Genomic DNA, 11,042 nt, shown 5'->3' on the forward strand with positions numbered 1-11,042 from the left:
ATCAATCAAACCACATGTGTAACCATAACAGTTTAGATATATAGTCTAAACTATTATGTCGTTACTAATATCTGTGTAATCATGCTCTTTGTTAATATTGTTTTTCATGTCATTGATAATTGTCTTTTTGTTTGTATTGTCATTAAGTCTGCTTTGCCCCATGGCATCTGTGGTCAGAGGGAGAGAGAGAGAGAGAGGGGTAGATATTTCACATATCCACTGCTCAGACATACAAAATAAATAACAAGAACCAGTGCGGTCATAGACTGCAACATCCCGCAACATCCCTGAATTCTAATTTTTCTGTTTCATTTTTCTATCTGCAACGGTTGCGATGATATTTGGTGGACTAACGGACTAACTAACGGATGGACTAACGGACGAACACACAAACACTGGCAATTACAATACATCACCGCTTTGAAGCGGGATGTAAATACTGTCACTATGGACATGACACTCAAACTGGCCTATCTGCCAATCTTTCACTCTGTCTCTATGACTTGACCTATCTCTTTCCCCATTGTATTTCTCTTTCCCAACCAACAGGTCAAGGCGGATGACCGCCCTCCAGAGTCTGGGTCCTGCCCGGAGTTTCTTCCTCAATGAGGGAGTTTTTCCCCGCCACCGTCGCTTATTCTTGCTCTGGAGGGCATTGTTGGCTTTCTATCTGTAAAGCACTTTGAAATGTCTTCAGATGTGATTAAGCGCTATATAAAAAAAGTTGTTTGATTGATGAACACCAGGAGAAAAGAGAAGTGGGTAAGGTACACCCTTCTTACATTGTAGGACATGACATTATAGCAATGTAACTGCATACATCACACCTTGGCCCCACTACACTGCAGTGGGGCCATTTAACTCAAACAAGCATTGACCCTGTTAGCGTATTCAAGCTATCTCTCTTAGCATCGAAGGCCATTGAAGGCCAGGACTCGGGCAAAGAAGGTGAAGGTGTTCGACCGTCTAAAGAAATTCCAAGTAGACGTCTGCTTTTTCAAGAAACCCATCTCTCAGAATCTAACCACAACAAAATTAAATCTACTCAGTGCAATCAGGCATTTTTCAGCTACTTTCAGTACAAAACAAGCAGTTATCTTATTTATTGATCAAACAAACCATTTCTGATCCAGAGAGCCGCTAAATTATCGTCAAATAAAATCAAGCTCCTAGAAAACATCAACATGACAAGTACATCATTCAGAATTCAGAACAAGTTAGATAAACACAAATGAGAACTCAATGAAATTATCAACAAATGGACTTTATTCTTAATACAAGAGCAATTATAATGACAGCTTTATTATTTTCCTAAACCAAGCCAAAAACCTGTCATAACTATCCATTCCACTTTGATGTCTTCTTTGGAGTGACCCCTCCACACTTCATAAAAATCTTGTTACTTCTTTTTAGCTTTAATGTCTGTCTCCTGATCTCCTCTTTAATCCCTAATCTCCTCAGTATATAAACACGTTTCCTGACAGTTTAATTGATTTGTGATGGCAACATACTTAAAAACTCCAAGAGAAACAAGACAAGCTCTGGAGCCTTTATGCGATGCAATCCTCTGTTCTGGGGATGTTAGCATTCACGTTCATAGCATCATCATGCGTAACGGCGGTCCATACTTCCAGTAAGTCATTACATCACACTTCAAAGCGGCGATGTATTGTAATTGTCAGTGTTCGTGTGTTCGTCCGTTCATCCATTCGTTCGTATGTCCACCAAATATCTTCGCAACCGTTCAGATAGAAAGGTGAAACAAAAAGCTCATGACTCAGGCAGCAAGGGGATGAAAATGAGATGACGACCTTGACCCTGAGAAAACTAGGTCAAGGTCAAAGATTAACTTTTCCTCCGTCAGGAACCAGATAAGATAGAAAGTCGTGGGAGAAGGCCAGTGTGAGTAAGACCATAGATCAAAGTGCTTTGATATATGGTATTTGATCAATGAAAGCGCTTTGATCTATGAAAGTAGGTCAGAGCACCAGCTTTGATCTATGACTTATGCAAGTAGGTGAGGGTAAAATTCTGAATTCAGGGGTGTCGAGGGATGTTGCAGTCTCTGACTGCATTGGTTCTTTTTCAGTTTGGTCATGTGATGTGGTATTACAGCGACTTAATACATTTTCTCTATTCACAGATCACTTTTCTGCCAACACACAGGCAACAGAACACATTTCACCATCCCAGACATGCTTGCGGAGGTGATGAAGGTCATCATTGACTTTGTGTACTCAGGTTCTGTCTCTGTGACAGAGGACAACGTACACCAGCTGCTGAGGGCAGCTGACTTTTTGGATATGCCTGACATTGTAGAGGCGTGCAACAACTTCCTGGAAGAGAATCTGACTCCAGAGAACTGCATTGGTATTTGTTGGTTCACGATATCAAGTCCTCAAATGCTGCACAAGGCTCACTTCCTGTTAATGAATAGGTTTGAGGAGGTTGTTTCCAGCGAGGAGTTCCTGCAGCTCCCTTTGCAGGAACTCACTGACATCCTTGATTGTGATGAGCTCAATGTGGACGAGGAGAAAACCGTGTATGAGGCCGTCGTTAGGTGGATCAACCATGAACCTGAGCAGAGAACCTCACATTTACCTGCACTCTTATCAAAGGTAAGACGACATCCTGTAATGCTTCATTTAGTTTTCGTACTAGTCCTGTTAATACAAAAACATTTCTAATGTTAAAGACCATATCACACGGAAATTGGTAGTTTTTATTGTTGCTTTCTGTAACAAAAATATGGAATATCCCAATTTCATTCTGTTCCATTCAAATTCTATTCCGTTTCCTCTGTAGGCCCGGCTGGCCTTGAGCAGTATCGACGTCATTAACGCGCTGAAGTCCGATCCGTATTTGAGCAACAACATTCAGTGTGTGCAAATTCTAAATGACGTCTTACGACTCAAACATCAGCTGTCCAACGTCGTACCGCCCACCAGATTTTGCTCTAACCTCGCTGCTCGTCCTCGTTTACCTAACGCCATCATTTTTGCCATTGGGGGTTGGAACACCACCAACATGACTAACATTATCGAAGTTTATGATTTCCGTGCTGATTGCTGGTTGGACATAACAGATCATCAGGAATTACCTCGTGCTTATCATGGCACCGTCTCACTTGATGAGTTTATGTACTGTGTTGGTGGCTTTGATGGGAAGGAGTCTTCCAACAGCGTTCGCAAATTTGATGTGAAAAGACACATTTGGTTTGAAGCAGCACCCATGCACCACCGCCGCTGCTATGTAAGTGTTGCTGCTTTAGGTGGATATATTTATGCGTTAGGAGGTCGTGATGGGACACGTCGCCTGAGGACTGCAGAGCGCTACAGACCTGAGATCAACCAGTGGAGTCTAATCGAACCCATGCTTGACATCAGAAGTGATAGCGGTTGTGCAGCGTTCAATAACAAGGTGAGTGAAGGTACAGAGCAGCTTTAATGCTGACAGGAGACATGGGTGTATTGAATTACCTGGGTTTTTTACATCCCACGTCAAAGCGGTGATGGATTGTAATTGTCAGTGTTAGTCCGACAGAAAGACGAGGGAGAAGGCCAGTGTGGGTAAGATCATAGATCAAAGCTAGTGTTTTGATCAGTGACAGTAGGTCAGAGCACTAGCTTTGATCTTTGACCTATGCAAGTAGGTCAGGGTAAAATTTTGAATTCAGAAGTGTTGCGGTCTGTGACTACCTTGGTTCTTGTTTACTTCCTGTGTTTATTTGGAATACTGTGCCAGTGTGTAATTGTTTTAGCTGACAACATGAAGAATATAGTGTATTATTTTCTGTGAATGAAGTTGTTATTTAACCATTTGGGGACTACACTATATGCTGGTAGTTATTCAATATTTGTACAAATAAGAAGTCCTCAATTATATAAAAATGACCTTATCCAACAGTCATATTTGTTGACGGCCTTTCCCCCCCTCCTTTTCTGTCCAGATTTACATTTGTGGGGGTCTCGATGGGGATTCTTTCCTCTGTAGTTGTGAATTTTATTGTCCAGAGTCCGACCAGTGGACGTACTTCTCCGACATGAGCAGCAGACGTGGTGGATTGGGCGTCGCTTTGTATAACAACCACATCGTCGCAGTGAGTAAATGAAGAACTAAGCTAGACCGAGTCCAGCATGTGATTTTATCTAGTAGAGTAGCACGCTTCACAATACGATAAACGTGGTTTGACCACACACTGTTTTATTTTGTTCTTATAGGTCGGTGGCTACGATGGCAGAGCACGTTTGAGGAGCGTTGAGGGCTACGACCCAGAGAACGATCAGTGGTATGAACTACCCTCCATGTTGACCACCCGCAGCAACTTTGGCATTTCAGTGATTAACAACATGCTTTTTGTTGTAGGGGGCTTCAACGGCCTGACCATGAATAATGATGTTGAGTATTATGATTCAAAAACTGCTAGATGGACTGCAGCCTATCACCTGAGAAGCGCTCGCAGTGCTCTCAGCTGCTCTGCCGTGTCCGATCACCCCAGCCTGAAACGGTACACTACAAGTCGTGACACCTTACCGCAATTAGAGGAAATGTAAAACTGGAGTCTTCACAAGATCAGTGCAAACACTTATTAACTCCTTCAGTACCACAAGCCCCCCTGACAAAACTATGACAAAACTTAAGCTAGGTGGGAAGTTAGGTACATGTGTGGGCAGCTGGATGGGTAGGGGGATGTCTGCGTGGGTTCTCTCCGGGTGCCCCGGCTTCCTCCCACCTCCCAAATCATGCAGCTTGGGTGAATTGATCAATCAAAATATCAAAAAAGTATTATGATTATTAATATAATATAACATAATATATTATATTATATAATAGTGTGTCTTGTGGGTTCACTCCGGGTGCCCCGGCTTCCTCCCACTTCCAAAATCATGCAGCTTGGGTGATTTCATCACACCAAATTGTCAGAAAAGTATAATTATTATTATTGTTATTAATGATATATAATTATGTAATATAATATAATATAATATAATATAATATAATATAATATAATATAATATAATATAATATAATATAATATAATATATAATGTGTCTTGTGGGTTCTTTCTGGGTTCCCCGGCTTCCTCCCACCTCCAAATTCATGCAGCTTAGGAGAACTGATCACACGAAGTTGTCAAAAGTGTTTTTATAAATATAATATAATATAATATAATAAGGTTATGGTCACTGGATCAACTTTTTTTCTCCTTGTGTTTGTGCAGCGCGGAGTACCCTCACCTCAACCGACAGAACAACTACATGTCCAGTGATCTGACCTCCACCCTCCACGCCACCCCTGATGGGTTCCCGCTGGACCAGGCCATCAACACGGGTGTGGACAAACTGGCACATGTAGGCTTGTCATGGTTATCAGAATACTGTATGTAATACAGTGCTTCTCAATTATTTTCTGTTATGCCCCCCTAGCATGAAGAAAACAATTTGCCCCCCCCCTTGCCTTGAATATAAATATAATTTTTCTATAAACTTGTTATAAGTACAACTCTGCATAACATTCATTCCTTATTAACAATAAAGAAAACAAAAAAGAAGTGAAAAATAGTTCAATTTATAACAAAGAATAATTTAATTAACATTATTTTTTAGTCAATAACAGAAAAGATTTTAATTGCGTCATTGCCTGAAATAAGATTAAAAAAAACCCTTGTTCAAACTAAATATTTTTGACCAACTTATTGCATCATTTGATGCTGAAAAATAAAATTAAAATCAATAAATAGTGCACGCGCCACATTGTTTGAGAAGCGCTGCTCTACACTGACGCCTTGTGGTCACTGGCAAAAAATACAACATAAAATAGACGTTTACCACAGCCGTGATTTAAAAGCTGTGACCAGGTTACTTTTTTTTTTACCGTTAAAATACTGGATTACATTGCAGTCGACCATTTTGAACAAACGCCGTATTTGGTGAGGAAGTAGAAATGTTAGAAGAGACGTTCATGGGTTTAAGACTCATCCACTATTCGGCCTCTGTGACCGTTTTATGTATGTAAGAATGAAAATTGTTCAAACACATTCATAGATTAGGATTTTAGGAAGTCAGCTGAGAGTTTTTTTCTTTCTATAATCCATAAAGTAAAATATTTCCTGTGAAAGAACGCTATTGTCAAGATTTAAGGTTTTCTTAATAATGAACTGCATTACCCAGAATTACTTTGAACCGTAACGTCGTTATTCCGGAAAAGGGGGTGGCGTCCTTTGATTGGTGGACCACCCATGCAGAAATCACGTGATACAAAATGATTGGTCTGTAACCCGGAAAAAGGTTTGCTATATAGGAGGAACAAGCGAAATCGCGGGTCGTAGTTCAAATCTAGTGTCGGTATCCATCGGCTTGAAGTCCTGTGTTGATCTACGGACCATAAACTACAACTGAACTTTAAATATGGTAAATATTTCGTATTCTTTGCACGAAACATCTTTTATTAGCCTGTTTTTACAGCCTGTTAGTCCGTGTGTAGCTCACTCTTCGGCGCTAGCATCAGTTGTTGTGTTAGCTTAGCATGCTAGTCGCCTGCATTGGCTGAGAATGGACTCGATGCTAAATCGGGCGGTGAAGCAAAACTCCGGCGTTACAGAAGACAATCTGTTGGCTTCAAAGTCTTTGAAATGTTTTGTTTTTCCAGGCTGGCGGCAAGGCGGGGAAAGACTCCGGGAAGACAAAGACGAAAGCCATTTCTCGCTCCCAGAGAGCGGGACTGCAGGTTCGTCATTTGACCGTCATTCATTTCCCCGCGCTAACATGCTAACGCTAACAAGTGGATTCACCGAGTCTCCCACCGACAGGCCGCTGAACTCTTAACGCTCATGTCTCCTCGTCGCTGCAGTTCCCGGTGGGTCGAATCCACAGACACCTGAAGTCCAGAACCACCAGCCACGGCCGGGTGGGAGCCACTGCAGCCGTCTACAGCGCCGCCATTCTCGAATACCTCACGGCCGAGGTAGCGTTAACCACACTTTATACCTCCAGGGTGACATCTACAGCCCGGGGCCGGTCTCCCCCCACCACCACCACCACCACCACCACCACCGGTGGTTCTAATTCCAGGCCTCCTTTCAGGTCCTGGAATTGGCAGGTAATGCGTCAAAGGATCTGAAGGTGAAGCGCATCACCCCGCGTCACTTACAGCTGGCCATCAGAGGAGATGAAGAGCTGGATTCACTCATCAAGGCAACGATTGCTGGTGGAGGTAAAGTAACGCTTCTCCATGAAGATCCCATTGAGTTCTTCTGTGTGACAGTGACTGAAACAGAATAATCTTTAGCCTTCTCCTCAATAATTCCATAGAAGGTGAAGGAGATGGGTGCTTGAGTTGGCCTGTTAAACATCTGATCAGTGTCAATCTATTACTGTCACAAGGTAGTCTCATGTGGTCCACACATTGAGGTTTTGAATCCTTCAAATCTGTCCTGTCTCCAGGTGTGATCCCTCACATCCACAAGTCTCTGATCGGGAAGAAGGGCCAGCAGAAGACGGTATAACCTGAAGGCATCTGCATACGGGTTGAATGTCTTCTAGTAGAACACCTTTAGGGATTGTCTGTGTGGAGCTTGCATTTCCTCACCTGGGGTATTTTTAAAAGTGGCTTCAGAGAAGCTTGTTTTTGTTTGTTTGTTTTTTTTTTGGGGGGGGGGTGCTGCAGTTTTTCCATTGGAACTTGATTTTGTGGCATTCCCATGTTCAAAGCAGTGTTTTAATAAAGCTCTTAATGGGCATCTGCTGTTCTACAAGTTCTTGCATTTTCATAGCTTCTGGTATGATTTCTACTCTGGGTCTTCAGTTTCCTGCTCTCTTGTTGTTCAGTCAAGCAAAAAGATGACCACAGCTAGCGTATAAGCATGGCGTGCTTGCAGCATGTAAGCCATCGGCATCAGCTTCACGTCCTGTCATGATTGCAAGACATTTTTTATGCGTGAAATGGTCGTGTTTGGATTCCTGAATAAAGTCGACGTATCAACACGTGGGTTTTGTCTGCTTCTTGGATCGTTAGCAAGGGAAGAGCTCAAGGACGAAAAGCTTCAACGTTTGACCACGTTTTTGGATCAATGATAATCGATCACTGCTTGGGTGACCTCGTAATGATGATCAGCTGTTATTTGGTATTTGACCTCTGTCTCTGCTGTTCTTTACTGCCCCCTGCAGCCTGTGTCTAGCAGTACATTTGTCCAAGCAGGATTACTGTACTAGAAGTTCTATATCCTGCAACAATTATAGGAACTTTTGATGAGGGTGTCCTGTTGACCAACCAAAGGAATGAATGCCCTTGAGCAAGGAACAAAACCCCTTAAAACGGCACCCACTGCATGTGTAGAGTCACCCACATGTGTGAAATAAATGTAGACAGCTGTGGGATAAAAGAGTTGGTCTTCCCAGCATGAAGAGGAGAAAGCAAAGAGCGACCAGAAGAGCTCATCCACTCAAAAACAAAGTAGATGTCAGACCAGGGAAGGAGGAGACTCAGGAGGAAGAACATTATTCCTAGTCTTCACTGGTCTATCTGGTGGTAGATGGTTCAGAGCATCTGAATAGGAAGCAGTCAAGACTCTCCTGCTCCACCGTCACGCATGGCGAACTTATGTGTGTATGGATGGATGGATGTAGAGCTGACACCCCAAACATTAGACGTGCTACTTCGTGTCCCCTGAGACAAGAACAGTTCTTCCAGCTGATTGAAGTGATTCTGAAACTCTCAGAGAAGAACTTGCCCTCTACCCCAGCAGGTGGCAGTAGTCTGTAGTCAGCAGTGGAAAGGGAAAGCAGGAACATATTAATGCCACCACCTGCAACAACATCCTAGCAACATTTACCCCAGTGCATAGCAGCTGAACTTAATTTATTGGTTTAAATCTCCAACACGCAGTCAGGATCTGATGGTTCACTTCATGGGTAAAAAAAAAGGAAGAAGCCCTCCTGTTTTCAGTCAGCCAATAAATGTGGTGTATCCTTTACAAACGGGACACCACCAGGGTTCTGAACACTATCTCCTACCCCTACCGAAACTTTCAAGTTTGTACCTTCAGTTGGTTTGTTTCTTGGTCTGATCTTTGCTCTGTTGGCTGGTTGGCCACCATGTTGTTTTCTGACTGAACAGCATCTTCTTCTCAGGTTCATTTGCTCTCTCTTCCTCATGCCCTGTCAGCCCAAGTACCTGTAGCTCCAATGAACCAAATCTCATGCTTGCTGGATTTGAAAATGGTTCTGACTGTCCTCCCTGTCTTAGATCCAGTCCATCTTCCACTTGCTTCAGCTCTGCCAGTGAAGCAAACTGAAGATCTTCAAACGGGTTGGTTTTATCAGAGATAAGTAGTAGTTGGCCTACAGGTTACTTCAGTCCTATCCCGTCAAGAGATTCTTCAGAGCTGTTAATAAATTCCTGTTGAAACTTTTGCCTTCCTCTCAGTGTCAAAGTTATACATTTCTGTTTTCAATTCCTGCTGAAATACAAAAGCATGTTTCAGGAAACCAACTGACTGAATGTTGGAGTGGATCTGGGCAAAGACTGATGTAAGATGGGATCGTTAAACTGTTTTGTTTGAACCAGCTTTCACAAAGGGAGGCAGGGCATTGATTCAGGCATGGGTGGGTCTGTTACACCACAGTGGTTCCATTCTGGTTTGTACCCATTGGTCTTTTTTGTAAAAAATATTGGTGGATACTTGGAAAAGTATCTTGAAGGTACTGAAGATATCATGTGCAGACTGTTAGGATGATGTCATCAGCATATCGAGGGATGGACCGTCTGCTTCTGAGTTCTAAGGAGCTGCTGCCTTCAGACAGGAGGTGAGCTTAGCCGAGGGAGGAGGGAGAGACTTTTCATCAAACTTTAATGACTTCCTTGAGGTGCTTGAGGGGCAACCGTCCTCCTTGATGCTGGCCTCATGCCAGGATGACAATCAAGGTCTCTGTGTCTCTTCTGCGGGAGATTATTTCAGAAAGTCTCCCCCTTTTACTGAAGGAAATGGTATTTTTGATGCTCAAACAGGATGTCCTGCTGACTACCATAGATTGAGAGCCATTTCCCCAGCCCCCCCTTCTATTCTTTCTCTACACCCCTCACACCCCCCACACACATCCATTCTTTCACAGGAAAATGGCTTAAATTAATCCAAGAGTCTGAGCACCACTTCTCTTGTCCACGTTTGGAAAAGCAGTGCAGTGGTTCACAATAGTGTCCTCACTGCGCTGCTTCTGAAGGACAGAACTCGGTTCCCTTTAGAGGTACAGACAACTTTCTTTGGCACCTGCTACAGCACTGTCCCAACTTCTGTCCCAATTGGATTATATCAAAAGCAACCGTAATCTGAGATTTGAAAGCTCCTTTAAGAGAACAAGATATTAAACCGCAACTGCATAGAAAGTTAAATAGACATCATGGTCCATCTGAATGGGTTTACAACCACTAAGTTTTCATCCATTCAAACCATCAGTCAACCACTGGAACTGACGTTTCACCTCTGATCCAAGAGGCTTCTTCAGTTCTAAAGACGATTCTATGATGAGAGGTGAAATGTCGTCAAGAAACTCTCTGGACTTTAGTCCAGGGGATTGATTTAAACAGCTCTGGATCTGGTTGACAGGTAAGAACAGTAATTTAGTTTGCAACAGATAACCTGCTGGAACATCCATCCAGGTGAAACTCATGGAATTCATGAGATTTAATTCAAAATCAAATCAACTGTGCTCACATGTATAGCCTCTGACTGGTTACTAAATTACTGTATGTTTACTTTTGTACTGGAGGTTTTTTAATGTACTGAAACGCTGCTCTAAACATTAACAGAATGTATTTTATCTTTTGTACTTGATTGGGTGTTTATTTTGAACTATAGTGGTACTGTTTTGCTATTTGTGTTCTCTTTTTTTAGAAAAGTCTCCCATGGACAAGTGGTGAAAATTAGCACTCGTGCTAACACACTGTAAACTGACGCATCTACAAGTTGTGCAACTGTGCAATGAGCAATGTGTTTGATACGTCCATGTCAAATAAATAAACATAAACATAAAATGACAAACTCCACA

General features: G+C 42.5%; 1 protein-coding gene and 1 pseudogene across 1 annotated transcript; both read left to right on the top strand.

Annotated features, from left to right (window-relative positions):
* The first annotated feature begins 111 nt into the window (after positions 1-111).
* LOC137590997 (kelch-like protein 10) lies at positions 112-5,392 on the top strand (annotated as a pseudogene).
* An 895-nt stretch (positions 5,393-6,287) lies between these two features.
* On the top strand, positions 6,288-7,982 carry LOC137590556 (histone H2A.Z). Its single transcript, XM_068308217.1, has 5 exons — positions 6,288-6,410; positions 6,649-6,726; positions 6,850-6,963; positions 7,083-7,212; positions 7,443-7,982. Exons 1-5 carry the CDS (start codon positions 6,408-6,410, stop codon positions 7,502-7,504), a joined length of 387 nt encoding a protein of 128 aa, XP_068164318.1. The 5' UTR covers positions 6,288-6,407; the 3' UTR covers positions 7,505-7,982.
* Positions 7,983-11,042: the final 3,060 nt, after the last annotated feature.

Source organism: Antennarius striatus, chromosome 23, assembly GCF_040054535.1.
Source record: "Antennarius striatus isolate MH-2024 chromosome 23, ASM4005453v1, whole genome shotgun sequence".
Taxonomy (NCBI): Eukaryota; Metazoa; Chordata; class Actinopteri; order Lophiiformes; family Antennariidae; genus Antennarius; species Antennarius striatus.

Excerpts from the sequence above, each read along its gene's own strand:
- LOC137590556 (XM_068308217.1), top strand. Across the intron at positions 6,964-7,082 it reads TCGAATACCTCACGGCCGAG|GTCCTGGAATTGGCAGGTAA; the intron begins GTAGCGTTAACC and ends GCCTCCTTTCAG. Across the intron at positions 7,213-7,442 it reads GGCAACGATTGCTGGTGGAG|GTGTGATCCCTCACATCCAC; the intron begins GTAAAGTAACGC and ends TCCTGTCTCCAG.